This window comes from Ovis aries, chromosome 12 (genome assembly GCF_016772045.2).
Source record: "Ovis aries strain OAR_USU_Benz2616 breed Rambouillet chromosome 12, ARS-UI_Ramb_v3.0, whole genome shotgun sequence".
NCBI lineage: Eukaryota > Metazoa > Chordata > Mammalia > Artiodactyla > Bovidae > Ovis > Ovis aries.
In genome coordinates, this window is record NC_056065.1 from 29,373,406 (window position 1) to 29,398,644 (window position 25,239).

The 25,239-nt window shown below is 36.5% G+C and overlaps 1 protein-coding gene across 21 annotated transcripts in view; it reads right to left on the reverse strand.

Annotated features, from left to right (window-relative positions):
* The window catches only part of CDC42BPA (CDC42 binding protein kinase alpha), a 298,329-nt gene that overhangs the window by 132,875 nt on the left and 140,215 nt on the right, over positions 1-25,239 (reverse strand). For all 21 annotated transcript variants that reach the window (XM_004013640.6, XM_060396358.1, XM_060396357.1 and 18 more), the window contains 5 exons: positions 22,933-23,026; positions 9,765-9,965; positions 7,137-7,385; positions 6,500-6,579; positions 3,250-3,416 (listed from right to left, as the gene is read on the reverse strand). In XM_004013640.6, coding sequence (XP_004013689.2) covers positions 3,250-3,416; positions 6,500-6,579; positions 7,137-7,385; positions 9,765-9,965; positions 22,933-23,026 — 791 coding nt within the window. The remainder of the gene's footprint in view (positions 1-3,249; positions 3,417-6,499; positions 6,580-7,136; positions 7,386-9,764; positions 9,966-22,932; positions 23,027-25,239) is intronic.

The following is a 25,239-nucleotide window of genomic DNA, read 5'->3' on the forward strand; positions in this document are numbered from 1 at the left end:
CAGAATCAATACAACTTGTATCAAAATACCAAAGGCATTCTTCATAAAATAGAAGAAACAATCCTAAATGCTTGTGGAATCATGAAAAACACTGAATATTGAAAGCAATTTTGAGAAAAAAGAACAAACCTGGAAGTATCCCGATTTCAAACTATATTACAAAGCCATAATGTTAAAAATAGTAGTGTACTGGCACAAAACAGACGTAGACACCAATGGAGGAGACAGCCCAGAGTTAAATCCCAGTACATACAGTCAACTGATGCTTGACAAGGGAGTCAAGAACCTAAGGCGGAAAAGACAGTCTCTTCAACAAATGGTGCTGGGAAAACCAGAGAAACACATGCAGAACACTGAAAATGGACTTCTAACTCATACTCCTCACAAAAATTAACTCAAAATGTTTCAAAGACTTCTGTAAGATCCAATACCATATGTTTCACAGATGAAAATGTAGTGAAAAAAAAAAAGCTCCTTAACACTGGCCTTGGCAATGATTTTTTTGGATATGTCGTCAAGAATACAACAAAAGAAAAAAATCAGTAGACTACATCGAACTCAAGAGTGTCTATATAGCAAAAAAAGAAAAAAAATACAGAATGGCAGAAAAATTTTGCAACTGTACATTGGATAAAGTGTTAATATCCAAAATATATATATAGAACTCATACAACTTTATAACAAAGCAAGCAAGCTGACTTCTAAAAGGGCAGAAAAACTAAACAGACATTTCTGCAAAGAGAACATTATAAATGAGCGACAAGGCACATGAAAAGATGCTTAACATCACTGATCATCTGAGAAATGCAAATCAAAACCACAGAGAGATATCACCTCACACCTGTTAAAATATCTAAGAAGAGACAACATGTGTAGGTAAGGATGTGGTAAAAAGGGAACCCTTATAGACTCTGGAAAACTATATGGAGGGTCCTCAGAAATTCAAAAAGAAATGTACCTTAAAGATACAGCAATTCCACTTCTGGGTATACACATAAAGAAAACGAAAAAAGATGTTTGAAAGGTCTGAGTTCAGGACAAATCAGCAAATGAGACTGGAAACAGTTGGTTTATTAAGAAAAAGAAAACCAGGAGATAAAGTGCTCCAAAAGCCAAGAAAAAGTGCTATCAGGAGAGGGATATGATCAACTGGGTCATATTCTAATAGGCTAGAAGATGAAGACCGGGAAATAATCATTGGATTTTGCAACACAGTCAAGAGAAATGAACTACGGAAAAAAAGTAGGATTGCTGGGCAGCATCAAGGTCTTAGTAAATTTGAGATTAGTTTTCAGGAATTTCAAGTGGGATTAGCTGGCATGTTGTGTGTTTTCAGTAAGCAACTTTTAGCCACATAGTTACATGCAAAGTATTTAAACATGGTTGGGGTTCTGCCAAAGGAGTGTGACTAACAGAAAGAGGAGCAATAGATTTAAGAGTGTATGTAAGGGTATAATTAAGATTTACCAAGAATGAGACCTGAGGGTATAAGGGGAATAGGGAAAGGGTGATAGAATTATAGGTAACGGTGGAATTGAAGGACACCACATAAGACACCAGAGAGAGTTAACTAGAAAATTATGAGCAGGAATATACAGCAGGTTTGCTTGAAATTGAGATTAATAAAGAATTTTAGACACTGTAATCTAATATATGTCTTACTACCACCAGAAGGAGTGGTAGAGATAGGGTGGAGAACAAGCTCACTGAAAGTGAAGAACCAACAAAGAAGTCAGAATATTAAAAGGTTCACTAACACGCACTTTAAAATCACCAAATATTACAACAGGAGTCACACTGTAGAGAATGACAGTTCGCTAGAAGCTAGAATATTTAAGGACTGAGGAAATATGGTAGGGAGTCTTATATAAAGTGTTATGCAGATGACACCATCCTTATGGCAGAAAGTGAAGAGGAACTAAAAGCCTCTTGATGAAAGTGAAAGAGGAGAGTGAAAAAGTTGGCCTAAAGCTCAACATTCAGAAAACGAAGATCATGGCATCTGGTCCCATCACTTCATGGGAAATAGATGGGGAAACAGTGGAAACAGGGTCAGACTTTATTTTTGGGGGCTCCAAAATCACTGCAGATGGTGACTGCAGCCATGAAATTAAAAGACGCTTACTCTCTGGAAGAAAAGTTATGACCAACCTAGACAGCATATTCAAAAGCAGAGACATTACTTTGCCAACAAAGGTCTGTCTAGTCAAGGCTACGGTTTTTCCTGTGGTCACGTATGGATGTGAGAGTTGGACTGTGAAGAAGGTTGAGCGCCGAAGAATTGATGCTTTTGAACTGTGGTGTTGGAGAAGACTCTTGAGAGTCCCTTGGACTGCAAGGAGATCCAACCAGTCCATTCTAAAGGAGATCAGCCCTGGGATTTCTTTGGAAGGACTGATGCTAAAGCTGAAACTCCAGTACTTTGGCCATCTCATGCGAAGAGTTGACTCATTGGAAAAGACTTTGATGCTGGGAGGGATTGGGAGCAGGAGGAGAAGGGGACGACAGAGGATGAGATGGCTGGATGGCATCACTGACTCGATGGACGTGAGTCTGAGTGAACTCCGGGAGTTGGTGATGGACAGGGAGGCCTGGTGTGCTGCGATTCATGGGGTTGCAAAAAGTCGAACACGACTGAGCGACTGAACTGAACTGAACTGATAGGATGAGATGGGCTCCATTTTCATTAGTAGTATTGAATACTACTTTCCACTCCCCAGAGGTATTTATTCCCACAGATTCATATACATAAATATGTACTTGTGGGAAACAAATGCTATTTTGTTGTTTACTGTTAGTTTTGTGAGTTTATGTGAGTGGTATTAAACTGTAGGAGCTTCCCTGGTGGCTCAGACGGTAAAGAATCTGCGTGCAATGCAGAAGACCTGGGTTCGATCCCTGGGTTGGGAAGATCCCCTAGAGGAGGGCATGGCAACCCACTCCAGTATTCTTGTCTGGACTTGTCAAATCTACTCTTGTCAAATCCCCCATGGGGATTTGTCCATCCCCATGGACAAAGCAGCCTGGTGGGCTACAGCCCATAGAGTTGCAAAGAGTTGGACATGACTGAGCAACTAAGCACAGCAACACAGCATTATACTGTATTTATACTGTATTCTGCATAAATTTCATTTTTCCATTTAATAAAAAAAGTTCTTTTCAAGATAAAACAATCACTTACAATAAACAGCTTCTACACTGTGAGTCCAACACAAAAAAGGGAAAACATTATCTTTAAAATATATTTACCTTGAAGCTTTCTACTAAGTTCAAGTTTTTCCTGCTCAAGGCGCTTAATTCTTCTTTCATAAGCTTCAGTTGCTAAGTTGTTATCTAGAGTCCTCTGCACATTAACATCGAGATCCAATGGCATGGGACCAGCTGTAACTCTTAAACAGCTCCGATCAGAAAGAACACTGGGAGAAAAAAAAAAAGGGAAAATATGGGTTTACATTGAAATAATAAGTCTGAAGAGAAAAGATAACCTTTTGAAACTGTTCATTTAAAACATGGATCTGAACATCTATTTAAACTAGCCATCTGGAGTGATTACAAAATACTTTTTTTTTTTTTTTTTTTTCCCAAAATCACCATAAACAACCTTTTGGAAGCAGGGGCTGTGCCACATGGCTTTCAGTATCTTAGTTTCCCAACCAGGGATCAAACCCAGGCTACTTGCACTGGAAGCACCAAGTCCTAAGTTCAGCAGAGAATTCCTTAGAAGCATTTTTGAAAATAAAAACTTAACTAGTCCTAATTATCTTGAATTTATTCTAGTAACGATAAATTATAAAATGAAGCTTGCTGAAGGGTTACTGGTAGCTTAAAACAATGTGACCACCTAAGTGAAACAGCAATCAAAAGCACCAACCACGGTCTTCTGTGGAATTATAAATAGCTTTCATAAGCTACTTATATTAAATGCTTCATAAGCAAAGATATACTGCTCAACACAAGGAATATAGCCAATATTTTATAATTACTATAAATGGAGTATAACTTTAACTAGTGTGAATTAGTATACTGTATATCTGTAACTTGTGTATCAACTATATACTTTGATTAAAAATGTTTAAGTGAAATGCTTTAACTCAATACAATTTAATTAAAAACATTTGAAGTGTTGGACACTCAGCAGTGAACAGAACAGACAAAATGTGCCTATATAGAGGCTTTTATTCCAGTGGCAGAGACAAACAAACAAGGAAAATACTCAGTACATGGTAGTGTTAATAGGCTAGGAAGAAAACAAAAAACAGGAAAGGAAGGCAACTTCATTTCCCCTTTCTGCCTTTTGAAATGAAGTATTGAGGGGGAGTAAATTAAAGTGTAGATAAAGTGGTCAGGAAAGTCATCACTCAGAAAGTAACCTTGAAAAAGTCCAGAAAAAATAAGTGGCCCTGTCAAGGTAATATGAGAGGAAAGACATTCCCAGCAAATGGAACAGAAGTACAAACACACCATCAGGTGTACTTCAATAAAATAAACTTAATACAAGAAAAAAAGAAGTGCAAAAGTCCTGAGGTAAGAGTTCTCTGGCATGTTCAGAGGCCAGAAAGGAGACCTGGGGGGCTGCAAAGTGAGCAAGGACAAGAGCAGTAGGAAGCAAAATGAGAAAGGTAAAGTGAGCCTTGTTGGATCTCAGAAGAACTTTGTCTGGCGTTAAGATATGAAGCCACTGGAGGTAGGGGCAGTGAGGATTGGTCCTGCACAGGTGACTGACATACTATGACTTATCATTTAGCAGAATCAATCAGATAGGTTCAGAGAAATTTAAGAAATGACATTATGAACATCTGAAGTAGGTGAGTAAGAGAGATTTTAAGTAGAAGAGAGGCTTCAGCTGGAAATATACATTTTAGAAGTCATCAGCAAATACCACCTAGGGGAGCATCAGAGAGCATAAATGGAAAAGATTCAAAGACAAAGCCACAAGCCACAGGAAATTAGGAGGGATGTGGAGAATGAGTGGGAGTGGCCAGAAAGACAAGGAGAAATGAGGCAAGTGTCCTGGAAAGTGTTGTAATGGGAAGGAGCTGTGGCAAGGAGATGAGACTAGGCAAATAAGGATGACTAGGACCAAAGAAATGACCATCAAACTTAGCGCCAGGGAGGCCAGCAGTGACATCGATAAAAATCAGTTTGTGTCAAGTGACGGGAGCACAAACTTGACTGGAATGGTACCAAGAAAGAAGAGGATGAGAAAAATGGACAAAGCCAGGGCAACAGTTGGAAGTAATTTTGCTGTATTGAAGAGCATAAAAATGGTTGGTAGCAGGTAAAGAAAGCTGGATTAAGAGAGTTTTTCTATTTTGCTTTAAGATGAAAGAAAAACCTACATTTTGTAAGCTGATGGAAATGATCTGCTATGCAAATTACACACAGGGGAAATTTTATGATGTAACAGCAACGCACTAGAGTAGGCAAGAAGGAACAGAAGGGATGGGCACTGGGTAGGGAGCTCACATGGCCATACACATGAAGAAGAGCGTGTGGGTCTAGAGGTATGTATGATGCGGCCTGCGGAAGCCGTCTGCTGATCGCTCCGATCTCTCTGTGAAAGGGGAAGGAAGGTATTCAGGTAAGAGTAAGAACGACAGAGGTTTCAGAGGCAAAGTATAAAGCAGGAAATAGTTACCTAGGAGAGTGAAGAGTGAATACGCTAGGGTAATGCAGCATATTTGCCAGGCAGCAATAAGGGGCACTTGGGATTAGTAATCATGAACTTAAAGTGAGAGCAGTAAGACACTCAGATATTTTCCTCTAGACAATCTGAACTGCACTGGTACAGGCAGAAAACTGAGCTGTAATAGGAATGGCAGCTTAGCAAGACCAACGTCGTAGAATGAGATGGTCAGGAACTGAGAAGCTCCCAAGGAGTGACTGTAACCATTCTCAGTGAAAGTCAAGGAATGGTAAGGAGGAAACAGGGCTTCCCTTGTGGCTTCAGCTGGTAAAGAATCCGCCTGCAACGCAGGAGATCTGTGTTCGATCCCTGGGTTGGGAAGACACCCTGAAGAAGGCAAATGCTATCCTCTCCAGTATTCTGGCCTGAAGAATGCCATGGACTGTATAGTCCATGGGGTCACAAAGAGTTGGACATGACTGAGCGACTTTCACTTTCACAAGAAGGAAACAGAAGATAGAAGGAGAATGAGGGTTAGTGGAAAGAGGGCTAAGATCGATAGGTTGAAAGACTGATGTTTGGAACCTAGAAAATGTTTCTTCGATAGCCTAAGACTTCTAATTCCTGTTCCATTGCTAACAGATTCTGAGCTCTCTCTGTGTTCTATTTTTTCTCCCCCCAAAATGAGTTAAGATTCTTATATTAATATGTTTTATTCACTTCATAATGGCTAACTTTTCCTAGAAGCAGCTTCAAGCTATTAAAAAAATTTTTTTTACTTACAAGGTTCTCTTATGCATTATAGTTTTAAAACCTCAATTCATTTTTAATTTGCTTTAAATTATCCAAATCACATTAACTTTTCAAACTTACCAGCTACTAGTATATGTAAAACCAACAAATGGCAGATGGTGACCAGAAAAGGCAGTGTGTGTTGGTGGGGGCATCGTTTCCTAAAGGAGGAAGAAACATCCGGTAAAACAGGAATAACTATAACCTGCAGACTGGGCTATAAAAATTCACTGTCAACAATTTACAAACACTGATAAGTTTGGTCTAGACGTTTAGTGATAAAAAATTTAGACCAGAAACACTGCTACTGTAGAATTCTAATAAAAAGAAAAGAAAGATTTAAAGTCTGATGGATATTGAGAGTACAATCATTATTCATGTATTCCATATATGTGAATTTGCCTAGTTGTTAAATTTTATTTGTAATCCCAAACCAATATTCACAAATACTTTTGTAGTTATTTTCAGATATTTACAGAGCAAAGAAAAATTTGCACTGCCCTACACACATGTTCCCAGCCAGAGCGGAACAAGGAGATGCTCTGCCCTCTTGTTTCAGATCTCTTTCAGTAAGTAAGCGGTCTTTTTCAAGGTCTACATGTGCCTTGACAGCTGTTGAAGTGATAAATGGTAAGGTGGCCTATAAAATTTCTTTATAACCATATATATTTTTTAAAAAAAGCAGAGAGACAGAACTTCTTTAAACAATCATACTCACAGAATTCTTTAAACAATCATCATCCACATCAAAATTCGACGTATCTGTTGGGCTACTAACTTCTGGAATATAAGGTGCTTCACAGTTTCGAATATTATCCCAATCAATTCCATTGAAAAATGGGTGCTTCTTAAAGTCTTCTATTCCATTTTGACCAAGTCGATGTTCTCTGCTACAGATGAGTCTTCGAATAAGATCCTTAGCATTTTCAGACACATCACTCACTTGCGGGGGAAACTGAAACCTCTCCTAAATAGAGAATAATACAAACAAAATATAAATCACTAATTTCCTAAGTAGGTTGAAGCTAACACTGACCTTCTTAAAAACATATATACTTTTTAAAATATCTAATAAATATGTACTGGTACGAAGTACTGACACTAAAGGAGAGTCAAGAATAAATTTAAAAGGATCATTTTTGTAAAAGAACTTTTCATATGTAACCTAGTCATACAGGTACTACAGAAAGAATAAGTTAAATGTAAAAACACCTTAAATGTTGTCAAAATAAAAAGAATTCACTAAATGTAATAGAATTTACATAATCAATAGTATATGTGATTGATTTATGATAACGATTATATCATAATCAATATGATATTGATTATATGATAACGTTCATATAAGTCACACAACTAATGATTAATACTAAACATTTGGAAAGAATATAACATGTACTACTAGAAGTATGTTACTTGTTTAGCCCATTTAATCCGCAGAGCCACTGTATTACTCTAATTTTATAGGAAAGGAAACAAAGAAACAGTTAAAACAATTGCCAAAGGCTACATAATCAATGGTAGAGCTAGGATTTGAACTGAAACTGTCTGATTCCAGAGTCTGTGCTCTCAACAACCATGTTACAGTGCAATGCCTCCTATCAGAAATGCTTTACATGCTATTGACAACTTTGGAGCTATTTCTTGTTTTCAAACTCTTGATAACTTTGCAGCCAGACAGAAAAGCATCAACTTTGTAAAACTAACGTGCGTGTGTGTGCCTGTGCGTGTGTGTATGTGTATTTGAGGCTTCCCTGGTGGCTCAGTAGTAAAGAATCCGCTTGCGATGCAAGAGACCTGGGTTCAATTCCTGGGTCAGGAAGATCCCCTGGAGAAGGAAATGGCAACCCACTCCAGTAGTCTTGGCTGGGAAATCCCATGGACAGAGGAGTCTGGCAGATTACAGTCCATGGGGACACAAAACAGTCGGACATGACTTAGCACCTAACAACAACTATATATAGCAATTAATTATAACTGTACTACCATAACAAATTAAAAAGAACAGATTACCACTCCCTTTATGGGATATTCCTATTCATATTCTAGGTTTTTGCAATTACTCATAATCTTCTGAGACTGATAATCAGAGTCTCCCTCCTCTCATACAATCTATTTCATTTGGTATTAAATGGATTAAAATTTTATTCTTTCCTGCTGTGTATCTGGACTGTTTCCAATGTTTGATGATCATAAATAATACTGGGACAAGTATTCTTACAGATATAGCTTTGTTCTGTGAATATTTCCTTATGGTAGATTCTTAGTATTGAAGGTGCTCAACCAAAAGTTTTAACCATTTATTTCTAAGGTTGTTGATGAATACTTACAGACTTCTTGACAGAAAGATTATATCAATTTACGCCCCTATCAATGATGTCTAACACTGTTCTTCTCAATGGATCATTTATAGTAAAGAGTACTATTTTCTTTTCATCTTTGCCAATTTGTCAGGGAGAAAAAGTATACCATTCTTATTTTAATTTGGATTTCATCTATCTATTATTATTAAGATCGAGAATTTTAAATGCATTCTAGTCATGATTACACTTATACTATAGTTCAGTTCAGTTGCTCAGTCGTGTCCGACTCTGTGACCCCATGAATCACAGCACTCCAGGCCTCCCTGTCCGACACCAATTCCCAGAGTTCACTCAGACTTGTGTCCATCGAGTCAGTGATGCCATCCATCCATCTCATCCTCTGTCGTCCCCTTCTCCTCCTGCCCCCAATCCCTCCCAGCATCAAAGTCTTTTCCAATGAGTCAACTCTTCGCATGAGGTGGCCAAAGTACTGGAGTTTCAGCTTTAGCATCATTCCTTCCAAAGACATCCCAGGGCTGATCTCCTTCAGAATGGACTGGTTAGATCTCCTTGCAGTCCAAGGGACTCTCAAGAGTCTTCTCCAACACCAGAGTTCAAAAGCATCAATTCTTCGGCACTCAGGCTTCTTCACAGTCCAACTCTCACATCCATACATGACCATAGGAAAACCATAGCCTTGACTAGACAGACCTTAGTTGGCAAAGTAATGTCTCTGCTATAGTAGTAATGATAAATTGTCTGCTCATGATCTTTGTTACTCTACTGGAGAGATCATTTAATTGTCTTACTTATTAGCATCTCTGATAAATTACAAGATGAAGACTATCAATTTTATATACAATTTATAGATTAAAAAATAATTTATGGACTTTGATTACTCATGTTGGTCATGTTCCCTACTAGCATAGAAATTAGATTATTTATTGTTTTTGGAAAATTATTCTCTTTTTAAATATCACATTTTAATTTTATTATGTGTATTATTTGCCACACTAATGTGAAAAATAGTAAAATATACTAACTTTGTGATTCATGATTTTTCCATATGTTTCCACCAGAGATTCTGCATAAAATGGTGTTTCTCCATAAAGCATTTCATACATACAGACCCCCAAAGACCACCAGTCACACTCAGGTCCATATCTGCCTTTTCCATCTTCCATGGCTTGAAGGATTTCAGGAGAGATATAATCTGGAGTTCCAACAGCCACTGAGGATTGGACCTGAAGAAGTTCACATTGTTAGTAATCAACCATAATATATTAGAAATAAATAATTATTTTAGTTAGAAATTTTTATATAGAAACACAATAAGCACTATTTCATAACAACTTCAATTTTGTCATTATCTGAATTTAGTCTCCTTGTCCATATAACTTAAAATATATATAATTACCACACCGACAAGTTCTCCAGATTTTCAACACTATAGAATGTTTATTATAGCTGTGACTTAGTTGACTACACTTACAGTAAAGATATATGATTTGAACACCACAGCCATGAACCACAAATTGAATATTTATTTTAGAACATTCTTATTTTTGATATTATCTGTCCAACACTGCCATATTTTAAGTGGAACTTTGAAAGTTTTACCATTAATTATGTGGGGAAAGAAATAGAAAAAAACCTGGCTACTATTATAAGCAGCTTGGAGATTATTTTAAAACATTTTAATGATAATCTAACTAAATAAATGTTAATAATGTCCTGCAAACTATTTATTTATTTAAAAAATTATAAAAGGGGAAAAATATTCTTCAAAACACTGAGTCTAAACAGAGAACATACAATTATGGCAATGTAGATATAACTTAGAAAACAACAGCTAAAAACAGATCCTGGGCACATATCTTTTAAGGTATTCCAAAATAAAAGAAAATTAGTTTTTTATATGTTTTTAGAGAACATACCAAGAAATGAACATTCTCAAGATAAAATAATGGTTAATACTCTGAATTTCCTAAAGTACCATTCTTAATAATTATAGAACAGACTTCTTTCGCAATACTGAGATTAAGTAACTTGAACATTCTTGAAAACTCTTAAAAATACTAGATAAAATATAAAAAACATTTTCTAAATGTATAAATGAGCCTTTAAATAAAGAGACATTCTTAGATATATGTAATCAAGAAATGATTAGAAACCAGGGCAATAAGCATTAGAGCAGGAGTGCAGTTGGGAAATTGTTTTCATTTTCTAGGTACTTGACTTTTAACATATACATAAGGTCAAAAGGAAAGATCCTGCGCTTACTTGAGTTTTGAAGTAAAAGTCTGCCCCATATAATCTTTATCCTAAGAGGTGTGCGTATGCATGCGTGTGTTAGTCAGTCAGCCATTCGCTTAGTCATGTCTGACTCTGTAACCCCAAGAATTGTAGCCCGCCAGACTACACTGCCCATGGAATTCTCCCGGCACAAATACTGGAGTGGGCAGCCATTCCCTTCTCCAGGCCTAAAGGGTATATTGTAAGTAAAAAGGTGAATTACAAAATCTGCCATTCAGCAGAGAAAGACAGTGACATATGTGAAAAAAAATTTACTCCTTTAGAAATTCGTAACTTTTAGGTCACACAGTCCCACCACTTGGGATTCTAATGCACAGGACTTCCGGGATTCAGAAATTCTCAAGCCAAGAAACTGGTAAAACACTGGCATCTGGTTAGGGGCGCCTAGAAAGCTTCTCATAACATATTCAAAACTACCTGGAGGATACATGCTCAAACTTGGCCTCATATAATTCTCACACACAAAAATTCACTAAAAGATGAGTTCAGAATCCAATAATATAACTAAATGAGGAAACATTCCATTTATGAGCAAAAGCCAGAAATCCAAACACACACCACAATCAGACCTCAAAAAATTATCAGTTCCACTTCATAAAATAAGTATGTTTAAAATTATTAGATGTTAAAAAATCTAAAGCATAAGAAAAAGCTGAAAAAAAATAAAGTCCCAAAATGGAAAAAACTAGTTGTTGAAATAAAAGATATGAAGAAATAAAATCAGATCCACATCTGTACACTTTGTTAAACTACAGAGCACTAAAGGTAAGAGATTTTAAAAACCTCTGAAATAAAAAGAGATTTTCTACCCAAGAAATGATAATTAGAACGACAGCTGAATTATTAATGCTAATGGAGCTGTTAGAAGAAAATGGAATTGTATTTTTCAAAGTGATGAAACAAAGTAATGGTCAATATTATATTCCCTACTCACCTAAATTATAAAATAGAAATGGGGATTAAATAAAGATATTTTCATACAAAGAGTGAGTAAACTACCACATATAGACTCTTTTAGTTAAACAGGAGTACTAAGGGATATACTTCAAATCAAGAAACATAATCCAGAGGAAGAAATGTGACACCAGAAGCACCTGTGAGCAAAGACATTGGTCAACTTTAGCACGCACCTAAACGGTGACTACCTGGATAAAATAATGATGAAGGAGAAACAGGGCAATAAAGAGTAACATGAAGATGAGCAGGAGCAATAACAGCGATAGGAGATGGGGGAGGAGGAGGAAGGAATAACTACTCAAACGATGGAAAATAGTATGGAACTAAAACACCGGAAGACAACCAGTTACTAAGGGAGTGATCAGGATTAAAATGTTCCGAGCTCCTTGGTTTTCTATTTTTTCATTTATTTCTTAATTATTACTTTTAATTGTGGTAAGATACCCATGACAAAATTTACCACCATAACCATTTCCAAGTGTATAGTTCGGTGGCATTAAGTACATTTACACTGCTGTGCAACCGTCACCACCGTCCATTTCTAAAACTCTTTTCATCTTACAAAACTGAAAATCTATTAAATAATAACTCCCCCATCCCCTTCTCCTCCCAGACCCTAGCAACCACCACTATAGCTGCTAAGAATTTGACTACTCTAGGTAGTTTATACAAGTGAAATCGCACAATAACGTGTTTGTTTGTGTCTGGTGTATATCACTTGGCATGTTTTTTAAAAGGTCTATCCATGTTGTAGGATGGATCAGGATGTTCTTTTAAAGCTGAATAACGTTCCAGTGTATGGATATACCACATTTTTTTTCCCCATTCATCCTATAGTGGACACCAGAGTTGCTTACATCCCTTGACTTTTGTGAATAATGGTGCTGTGAACACGGGTGAACAAATATTTCTTTGAGACTCTGCTTTACCTTCTGTGGAATATGTACACAAACGTGGAACTGCTAGATCATATGGTAATTTTGTTTTCAGCTTTTTGAAGAACTGTTATACTATTTTCCACAGTGGCTACAGCATTTTACAACTCCATCAGCAGTGCACAGAGGTTCCAATTTTCCCACAACTTTACTAAAACTTGTTATTATTGTTTTTTTTTATAGTGGCCATCCTAATGGTATGAAGCAGTATCTCATTGTGGTTTTGATGTGCATTTCCGTACTGACTAGTGATGCAGAGTCATTCGTCTATTTTCTTAGGAGAAACATCACTTCAAATCCTTTGCGTATTTTGAACTGGGTTGTTAGTCTGTTATTGAGTTGCAGGAATTCTTTATACATTCTGGATAATAACCTCTTGTCAGACATACAATTTGCAACTACTTTCTCCCACTGTACAGGCTGCCGTTTCACTATAACAACTGTATCTTGTGATGCATAGAAATTTTTAATGATGATGTAGTCTATTCCTCTATTTTTGTTGTTGCATATTGTCTTCTGTCATATCCAAGAAATCACTGCCAAATCCAATATCATAAAACTTCTCCCTCTGCCCCTTAAATGTAAGTTTTAACTCTTACATTTAGGATTTTGATCCATTTCGAGCTAATTTTTGTATATAAGATACACTAAGTTTTTTTCTTTGATTAGGAATATGGGGAAAACTATATTTAACATAAACGATAAATGCTTAAATTTTTAAGATAAACATTAAAATATTTGAAATAGAATGTATAACTTTCAAAAAGGAAAAAAAAAAATGAAATAAAAACAAATTTGACTCAGCCAACAAAAAGCAGGAAAGGGGGTGGGAAGCATGATGCAAACAAACAAGCAAAACCTATAGTAAATAGTCCAAGATACTAGAAAGAAATACAAACAAATAATGAAATTCACAAGTGATTAAGTTCACCTATCAAAAAGCACCATTATCACATTAGATGACAAAACCACAATGAAAATTTTTTTGAAAAATCAGCAATAATCTGTTTAATGCACCTAGACATAGAACCTAAGAAACGTTTTTTAAGAAAAAGGATGGAAAAATATGCCAGGCATATGCTAAACAAAAGAAAGCTAAGGGAGCTGTATTAATTATCAGTCAAACTAGATTCTAAGGCCAAGATGATTATTATGATTTTTAATCATTTATTAACATAAATAGAAAATACCATGGAAGAGCAATCCTAAATAATATGTAACTAACAACACAGCTACAAAAGAGTTGTGAAAATTATAAGGGAAAATTAAGAAATTCAACATCATAGTAAAGATTTTTAAATAATAAATAGATGAGAAAGAAATAGAGGTAGTAAGAATATTAAAATTTTGAACAAAGTTTACAACTTTTATCTTATTACAGATATCTGCAACCAGAAGTTAGAAAAAGATTCATAATTTCAAACAAATATGTAATAGTTAAAAGAACTGGCCCATGCGAAATCAAAACATAATCTTGACAAATGCTAAAAAACTGCTAACAAACAGATCCACTCTTCAGTAAAAGAAAACTTTCTATAAACACCAGATAAGTAAATATTGTACTATGAATACTAAAAGGCACACATCTAAATAATTAATGGTCCACAGAAGAATTCTAACTAAAGCTGGAAAATATTTAGTAAAATGCTCTATGTCAAAACTTACGAAGAAAAAGTTAAGCATAAATAAACAATATTAGGAATGAAGAAAGTGGTGAAATATGCATGTAATGGAGATTTTAAAACTAGAAAAAGTGCAATCTGAACAATTTTATACAAATAAAATTGAAAATGCAGAGAAAAGAGATAATTTCCATAGAAAAAAATGTAACTTACCAAAACTGACTCAGGAAGAAATAGAAAACCAAAGAGACCTATAACCATTAAAAAGTTTGAATCAATATAAAATCTACCTGGAAAACAAACAAAATAAGAAGAAAACAAAACCTCACTGAAGCAAAGGTGATTTAAAGTGAGTTCCACCAATTACATAAGAAACAGATAACCCCAGTATTATAAGAACTGTTCTAGATCCAAAATGGGTAAGGGTGGGGGACATGGCTCCCCTGTTCATTTTATAAGGCTAAAACAACCTAAATACAAAACAAGGCAGACAAGAAAAATTTGAGAAGGAAAATTATACTGCAAACTCAGATATAATCAATGTCAGATATGAATCTCAGGTAACAATCCAATATAAAATTTTAGCATGGTCAATCTAGCAATTTGATCAAAGATAGCAAGTAATACAAGCTTGATGATAAAGTTACATTTACATTCAAAGAATGTATGCTTTAACACTGGACAATCTATGTCACTCATCATATAACAGGAAAAACACTCTGATATCCACTCAACAGTGCAGAAAAATGATTTGAATGTACAACATTAACAACCATAACATGGCAATCAGAAACAGAAACTTCCTTAATCTGATGAAGAATACATACCAAAAGCTTCCAGCAAATATACTACTTAACTTAAAACTACAGGGAAAACACCAATAAAGCTATGAACAACGCAGAGAAGCTCCCAATTCCTAAACATTAATCCTGTGCTGAAGATCACTAACTGTATGATAGGAAAAAAAAAATACAGCAAAGTAAAAATGTAAGGACTGGAAAGGACAAAACACAAAGCTGGTCATTATTTGCAGATTATAAGATTGTCTATATAGAAAAATATACATATAGAATCTATAAATTGTTTTGAACTAATTAAAAAAAAGCTTAGCAAGCTTGCTTGTTTCAGGATGAATACACAAACAAAAGTCAACTGTGGTCCTAAAGAATAGCAGCAAACTATTAAAATGCAAAATTTTAAGTTATCCATTTATAATAGCCCCAAAACAAAAAACTCTACAAGGTATCTAGGAGCAAATCTAACAAATAAAGGTAATGAATTTACCTTTACACAATTAACCTTTACCTGAACATAATTATAAAACTTTACACAAATAAGAGAAACCTACAACAATGAAGACAGAAACCATATTCACAGATGGGAAGATGGCAAGTTATAGACAAAGTTTTCCCAAAATTAGTCTCTAAATTCAGTGAACGTCTACAAGCTTGCATATGTGAAGGGGTGTTTATATGTGTCTGTATGTATATAAACCAATAATACAATCCTAACAGTCATATGGAAAAACAAATGGCCAAGAACATCCAAAACAGGTTCATAGAAAGAAAAAGAATTACAGCAAGACATCCCCACACAAAAACTGACTTCTTATAAACGTATAGTGATTTAAATTGTTTAATTTTGACTTCAATGTGAGAAACAAAAAGCAAGCTGAAAGTTAATATAGAAACTCACAAACTTTGGGAAAGGTTAAAATTGAAGCAACTATCCAGGTAATAATGATCCACACAAAATTATATAATTACAAAATTATATAATTACAAAATTATATAATTACAACATTACAGAACAACAGAAATAAACATAACACGCTAAAGGCTTCCAAATAAGGGGGGAAGATTATAACAGAAGCTTTGATAATTAGGATGGCATCAGATGCCTCAACAGTAAATTAAAAGACAATGCAGTGTCTTCTAAATTCTAAGAGAAGAGTAAGTTCAAATCTATAATATTATGTCCAGTCTAGACAATTTATTCATCAAGTATAAGAATAGAAATGAAGGCATTTTTCAGACATGCAAGATTATGAAATATTTACTTCCAATGGAACCTGTCTGAGGTTCAGTTCAGTTCAGTTCAGTCTCTCAGTCGTGTCCGACTCTTTGCGACCCCATGAACTGCAGCATGCCAGGCCTCCCTGTCCATCACCATCTCCCGGAGTTCACTCAGACTCACGTCCATCAAGCCGGTGATGCCATCCAACCATCTCATCCTCTGTTGTCCCCTTCTTCTGCCCCCAATCCCTCCCAGCATCAGAGCCTTTTCCAATGAGTCAACTCTTCGCATGAGGTGGCCAAAGTACTGGAGTTTCAGCTTTAGCATCATTCCTTCCAAAGAACACCCAGGACTGATCTCCTTTAGAATGGACTGGTTAGATCTCCTTGCAGTCCAAGGGACTCTCAGGAGTCTTCTCCAACACCACAGTTCAAAAGCATCAATTCTTCAGCACTCAGCTTTCTTTATAATCCAACTCTCACATCCATACATGACCACAGGAAAAACCATAGCCTTGACTAGACGGACCTTTGTTGGCAAAGTAATGTCTCTGCTTTTCAATATGCTATCTAGGTTGGTCATAATTTTTCTTCCAAGGAGTAACTGTCTTTTAATTTCATGGCTGCAGTCACCATCTGCCATGATTTTGGAGCCCAGAAAAATAAAGTCTGACACTGTTTCCACTGTTTCTCCATCTATTTCCCATGAGGTGATAGGACCAGAGGCCATGATCTTCGTTTTCTGAATGTTGAGCTTTAAGCCAACTTTTTCACTCTCCTCTTTCACTTTCATCAAGAGGCTTTTTAGTTCCTCTTCACTTTCTGCCATAAGGGTGGTGTCATCTGCTTATCTGAGGTTATTGATATTTCTCCCGGCAATCTTGATTCCAGCTTGTGCTTCTTCCAGTCCAGCATTTCTCATGATGTACTCTGCATAGAAGTTAAATAAGCAGCGTGACAATACACAGCCTTGATGTACTCCTTTTCCTATTTGGAACCCATCTGTAGTTCCATGTCCAGTTCTAACTGTTGCTTCCTGACGTGCATATAGGTTTCTCAAGAGGCAGGTCAGGTGGTCTGGTATTCCCATCTCTTTCAGAATTTTCCACAGTTTATGGTGATCCACACAGTCAAAGGCTTTGGCATAGTCAATAAAGCAGAAATAGATGTTTTTCTGGAACTCTCTTGCTTAACTACCACTAAATTGAGAAGACACACACAAATGGATCCAGGAAACAGAGGATCCAATACTAGAAAGCAACATATTAAATTCCATGATGATGAGGAAAGGTAATTTTAGGATGACAGTTGTACAGTAGGCCTATTGGACAGTGGGCCTACAGACTAGAATCAGAGTATGCAAACCTCCAAACAAGAGAGTCACTAAGTTATTCATTGTGTCTGAGAAAGAAAGGAATTGCTCAATTTCCTAAATGTAGTGGAGAGTTTGGGGATAAACTAGTGAGAAGGCTGAGTGCCAAAGAGTTGATGCTTTCAAACTGTGGTGCTGGAGAAGATTCTTGAGATTCCCTTAGACAGCAAGGATATCAAAAACCTGTCAATCCTAAAGGAAACAACCCTGAATATTCATTGAAAGGACTGATGCTGCAGCTCCAATACTTTGGCCATAAGATGTGAAAAGCCGACTCACTGGAAAAGACCGTGATACTGGGAAAGATTGAGGGCAAAAAGAGAAGGGGCTAATAGAGGATGAGATGGTTAGTAGCATCACCAACTCAATGGACATGAGCTTGAGTAAACTCAGGGAGATAGTAAAGGACAGGGAAGCCTGGCACTCTGCACTCCATACGGTTGCAAAGAGTTGGACACAGTAACAAAAGTGAGATTTATACAGAAAACTAAGCAAAGCAAATGAGTCACTTACTCCAAGGAAAACAAAGAGCTGTTCAAGAAAAGAAATGTAATTAAAATAAACAGCATGGCACAGTCATAAATAATATTTGTAAAAGTATATTTGGCTTAAAGCTCAACATTCAGAAAACTAAGATCATGGCATCTGGTCCCATCACTTCATGGGAAATAGATGGGGAAACAGTGGAAACAGTGTCAGATTTTATTTTGGGGGGCTCCAAAATCACTGCAGATGGTGATTGCAGCCATGCGATTAAAAGACGCTTACTCCTTGGAAGAAAAGTTATGATCAACCTAAATAGAATATTGAAAAGCAGAGACATTACTTTGCTGACTAAGGTCCATCCAGTCAAGGCTATGGTTTTTCCAGTGGTCACGTATGGATGTGAGAGTTGGACTGTGAAGAAGGCTGAGCGCTGAAGAATTGATGCTTTTGAACTGTGATGTTGGAGAAGACTCTTGAGAGTCCCTTGGACTGCAAGGAGATCCAACCAGTCCATTCTGAAGGAGATCAGCCCTGGGATTTCTTTGGAAGGAATGATGCTGAAGCTGAAACTCCAGTACTTTGGCCACCTCATGTGAAGAGCTGACTCATTAGAAAAGACTCTGATGCTGGGAGGGACTGGGGGCAGGAGGAGAAGGGGACGACAGAGGATGAGATGGCTGGATGGCATCACGGACTCGATGGACGTGAGTCTGAGTGAACTCCAGGAGTTGGTGATGGACAGGGAGGCCTGGCGTGCTGCGATTCATGGGGTTGCAAAGAGTTGGACATGACTGAGTGACTGAACTGAACTGAAGTATTTTTTAAACATTGAACAGGATTTAATGAAAGACTATGTGATAATTACAACATGGGGAAGATAGGATGTATAAGGATTGGTTGAGATAGGTGTAAGAGATCTGAATCCTCATCTTTCATGGTGGGAAATTAGTAGATAATATCTGCAACTAAATAACAAGAGACAGTAGTATGAATACGATAATAAAAAATAAATAAAAGAAACAACAGAAGACAGAGCTGAAGGATTTGTATGTGTCTGTCTATAGAAAAAGAGATTTGGAGATGAGAAGGACCTAGGACAAAGGAATGCTGTTTTTGTGATAAGTCTTCCTAAAATATGTAAACATCACTTGATAAAAATAAAATAAACAAGTAAAAAAGAAGATTCCTTCATTATAACTTTCTAAATGGAGGACCAACACGCTATTATGTCAAGAAAAACAATTTGGAGATGATTAATAAAAAATGAATGACTAGAAAGAATTTCTGACTCTACAGAATTTCAGAAATAAATCAGATCAAGGGAAACACAGACAGACAGAAATAGCACTCAGTGCATTCTGGAATGCACAGGAATTTGGAGAGCTGAACATCAGACTCCAGAGGAGTCCCAGCTTTGAATCTAAGACGCTTATAACATGCAGGACTGGGCAAACACTACCTCTTCCCCTGGAATTCTGTTTCAGTGTATCTCTCTCCTCTTCAGAATTACAGACCACTTCTTTATGGTGCCACAGCCTCCCTGACTTTAATCTGTGTTTTCTCAACTCAGCAAGACCACCATGCTATTTCTCTCCCTCTTATGTCATACCCAGCACTGTCCACTTCCCATTTTATACTTCCCACACGTGCAGTTACCTTAGAGCAGAGTAATTACATACACCGGTTTTACAGAGTTTGTGTGATATTGCCATATCTTTTATTTCCACCCATGTCATAAAACCCACACTACATTTATTTTTGTTTTTAATAATCAGATGTCTTCTTATGCAAACTTGAAAAGAAAGATTAGTATAGTCTTTTTCTTTATTCTTACCCTATGAATCTTATTTATCGTATCTGATATTCTTTATTAGACAGATCTAAGCATCCAAATGGAATTGGCTTCTTTGTAGTGGACATCCTTTAGCATCCAGGCCTCTTTCATTTATCTGAAAAGGTCTTCATTTTGAAGAGTATTTTTATTCTATATAGAATTCTTGGCTTAGAGACTTTTTTTTCTTCTTTCAGGACTTTAAAGATATCATGCTGTGATTTCTCATGAAAGGTCAATGGTTATTCTTACCATTTTCCCACAGTATGTATGGCTTTCTCCTTCTAGCTGCTTCCCATTTTTATTTTTTAATCTTTAATTTTCAGTAGTTTAATTGTGATGTGGCCAGGCATGGTTCTTTTCATAACCTTGAAATATACCAGGATTCTTAAATCTGTTTTTCATCATACGTAATAGCTTGAGCCATCAATTTTACAAATGTTTTCTATTACTATCTCATCTTTTTCTAGGCTTTTAATTGTATGCATCCCTAGGGCCCCTATATCAATTTTGCTTCAATCTTTTTCTCTCTGTTCTTCAGATTGCTTGATCTCTCTTAATCTATCTTCAAATTCACTGGCTTTTTCTTTTTTCATTTCTAATCCACCATTAACTTCTTCCTATGAACTTTTTATTTCTATTAATATAATGATCAAATTCTAAAAAGATATACTTGATTTATTTTTCTGCTGACATTCCTTGTCTGTGTAATTACCAAGAGTAATATCTTCCTTTGAACGTATTTATGACAGTTTCATTAGTCTTTTGTCTGGCAAATCCAACTTCTGTGCTACCCAGGTTTCTACTGACTACTTTTATTTTTAAATTCTGCATCACAATCACTTAAATTACCCACTATTTATTTTTGGTCTAGTGATTTTTTATTGAATGCTGGTCACTGTCAATAAGACATTGTAGAGAATATGAATTCTTCTATCTTCCTCTAAAGAATATTAATTCTTCTTTAAGCAGTTAAAAAAAAATACTAAGTGGAATATGGGATGGCTTACAGTTTACTCTTTAAGGGCAGATTTATAAAAAACCTAAGATTCATCTCCTGATTCCCAGGTGGCTGAGTATTAAAGAATCTGCCTGCCAGTGCAGGAGATGTGGGTTCAACCTCTGGGTCAGAAAGACCCCCTGGAAGAGGAAATGGCACCCCACTCCATATTCTTGCCTGGAGAATCCCATGGACAGAGGAGCCTGGTGGCTACAGTCCATGGGGTTACAAAAGAGTCAGACATGACTTAGCGACTGAACAACAGCAACAAAGATTCATCTCAAGCCTCTTCATCTGGAGGAGCACTTTCATACTCTGTTGATTTTACCAGGACTTGGATTTAGGCTGTTAGATAGGTTTAGGGTAAGACTTACAGGTAACAAACATCTTAACTAGCTCTCCAGAGCTAATAGTCCAATGTCCCCTAGCACTGTGTCTCCTCCAGCACTACTTGATTTCAAGTAATCTGTTTGATTTTCAAATGGATAGAATTTACTATTTGGTAATTCTCAGATGTTCTTATACAGTTGGCCCTCCATGTCTCCTGGTTACACATTTGCAGATTCAACCCATCAGGGATCAAAAATATTTTTTTAAAAAATTTCCAGAAAGTTCCAAAAGGCAAAATGAATTTGTTACATGCTGGCAATTAAGTAGGTATTATAAGTAATCTAGAAAGAAAAGTGAAGTCGCTCAGTCATGTCCAACTCTTTGCAACCCGATGGATTGCAGCCTGCCAGGCTCCTCCATCCAGGGGATTTTTCCAGGCAAGAGTACTGGAGTGGGTTGCCAGTTTCTAAGTTATCTGCTTAGGGTAAATTCTCAAAAGTCAAATGACTGGTCCAGAATAATGGGATGTTTTTGTGGCCTTTGGAATGTATTATACCAAATTTCTTTTCAAAAAGTTCCTACCGATTAAAATGATGTATATTTGGACATCTACTATACAACCAGGAAATTAAGATAAATATTACTACTACTACAACAAACATGGAATAAAATTGAGGCATGTAAACCATTAAGTAATTGAGAGAATATAATGGAGGGGTCTAGGAGACGACAGAGGATGAGATGGTTGGATGGCATCACTGACTTGATGGATGTGAGTTTGAGCAAGCTCCGGGAGTTGGTGATGGACAGGGAAGCCTTGTGTGCTGCAGTCCGTGGGGTCTCAAAGAATGGGACATGACTGAGTGACTGAACTGAAGTGAGGGTTAGCAGAAATAAAGCAAATGGTAACATAAAACTTAGACGATTTTCTGATAAAAAGCATTCACTTGTTATACACTGACCCTCGGGAAAACTAGACAACTAGTAAAGAAAGAGAAAAGAAATGAAAGTGAAGGAGTCACATCTTTTCTTTTTCCCTCTGGGATTTATTTTCTTCAGTCCTCTGGAACTGTGAAAATAAGTTATGCTAAAGAAGAAACAAACAAGAGTCTCAAAAAAGGCACAGTATATCAATCTTAAAATCATTGATATAAGCAGTAGAAAATGGTGCATGAATTTATAGACAAGCCTTATTATGAGTAAGCATGCCTAAGTGGAGGGAAGTTAAGCACAGAAAGACAAATGGATAGAAGGATATTTGATAGATAATATAAAGAGAAGGACTCTAAAACAGATAAAGGAAACAAGGAGGAAGGGTGTAACAGTTTAAAATTTATCTTTATTTACCGTTCCATCTTCCATCAGCTTCAGACATGAACCAAAATCCGCTAACCGAATATGTCCATTCATATCCATCAATATATTGTCAGGTTTGATGTCTCTGAAAAAAACAGACACATTCAATTTTTAGTTGGAAAAAATAAACACAATTAGTTACTTGGTAAGATGGAAAAGACTCTTAAAAATCCCCTGGACAGCAAGAAGATCAAACCAATTAATCCTAAAGGGAATCAACCCTGGATATTCATTTGAAGGACTGATGCTGAAGCTCCAATACTTCGGCCACCTGACACAGGCAAAGAGCTAACACATTGGAAAAGACTGGGAAAGACTGAGGGCAGGAGGAGATGAGGGAGACAGAAGATGAGATGGTTGGATGGCAACACCGACTCAACGGACATGAGTTTGAGCAAACTCCAGGAGAAAACAGTGAAGGACAAGCAAGGAAGCCTGGCGTGCTGCAGTTCACTGGGTCGCAAAGAGTTGGACACAACTTAGCGACTGAACAACAACAACTTGTAAGATAACCATTTTTGTCTGAAAATCTCAACTTTTTTCAGAATTACCACTCTAGGAACACATATTTCTTTCATTACTTTATGGGTTCAAATCCTCTCTCTGGTTCGTATTAAAACGTTCTTAAACACACGCAGTTTCAGTGCTCCGGAGATAAAAAGTGCTTGGTAATTCTCAGGTTACATTGGTCTTTCCCTGCTTCCTTTAGATACGCAGTCTCCAGTGTGACCGTGGTAGGCCTACTTTCTGCACACAAAGAAGGGTCATAATCACTTGATTCTAACCCATGAAATTGAATAGGAAAAAATGTACTTCCTAGACCCTGCACATAAATGTAGATAAACACTCAGTTACTGCAGGTCACGACACAAAAATAACTGTTTCATAAAAGTGATTTGGGAAACAACTGAAACAACTACTTACTAGTGATCTACATTATATAAAGCTATTTACAGATGTTAAGTCAAAGCCTTGTAAGATACCCAAATTTAATTAATAACAAGCTCTATCACTCCAGCTTTGGCATTTGTTTTTACAGTGTTGCAAAACTCTGTGGCAGGTATCCCACTACAAGGGCAGAGCTGAGCAGTTCTGATAGCCTATGGCCTTCCAAGCCTAAAATATTTCCTACCTAGCCCTTTATAGAAAAAATTTTCTGACCCCTGTATTGGCTGATTGCTTAATATAGGCAGGCAGATGGACAGGCTAAAAAACTACAAACTGTATGGGAAACGGGCTTCATAATCCTCAATATTTGAACTTACAACCTTGACTGTCAGAAATGCTATATTAAGAAAAGATTTTCTGCTGTTTGGAAACACTAAAAAAGTACACTTTAGTGCTAGAAGGAACCTTAGATATTACCTAAACCATTTTCTGATGCAGGGAAAACTGTACTTTATTCTTTATTTTTAAAAACATTAAAGCTATATAATCATTATGCTGCTACTGCTACTGCTACCTCGCTTCAGTCGTGTCCGACTCTGTGCGACCCCATAGATGATGGCAGCCCACCAGGCTCCCCCATCCCTGGGATTCTCCAGGCAAGAACACTGCCATTTCCTTCTCCAGTACATGAAAGTAAAAAGTGAAAGTGAAGTCGCTCAGTCGTGTCCGACTCCTAGCAACCCCATGGACTGCAGCCTACCAGGCTCCTCTGTCCAAGGGATTTGCCTGGCAAAAGTACTGGAGTGGGGTGCCATTGCCTTCTCCGATATAATCATTATACATAACTGCTACTGGCAGATTTCTCAGATTTTAAAGAAGACAAAAGGAATTATAAAGACAGAATTTATAAACATCAATAGTATTTTTCAGTTATCTGGAAAATAATCTAATACTATGTTTCTAAAATTTATCCATATTGACACATATTTGTTTTAGTTCATTATTTTAAATGCTATATGGAATATTTTCATACATGTAATTTACTTATCAATTCTCCAGATTATAGAATTTAAATTATTCCCAACAATTTTAGGTTTAGATTTTTATTTTGCTATTACACAAAATTCTAAGATGAATGTTTTTTACAAATACCTCCTTGTACTCATATAGGAACATTTCGCCACACTATCTGGAAGTGGAATCGCTATGAAAAGACAAGTATGTTTTTAACTTTACTAGCAGGATTACTATTAAAATTAAGACTCTTTTTTGTGATGAACAGGGAGGCCCGGTGTGCTGCAGTCCACAGGGTTGCAAAGAGCTGGACAAGACTGAGCAACTGAACTGAACTGAATGGTCATCTTAGATTTTTCTTCAATAAAATGCTAATTAAAATCTTGTGCCTTTTTT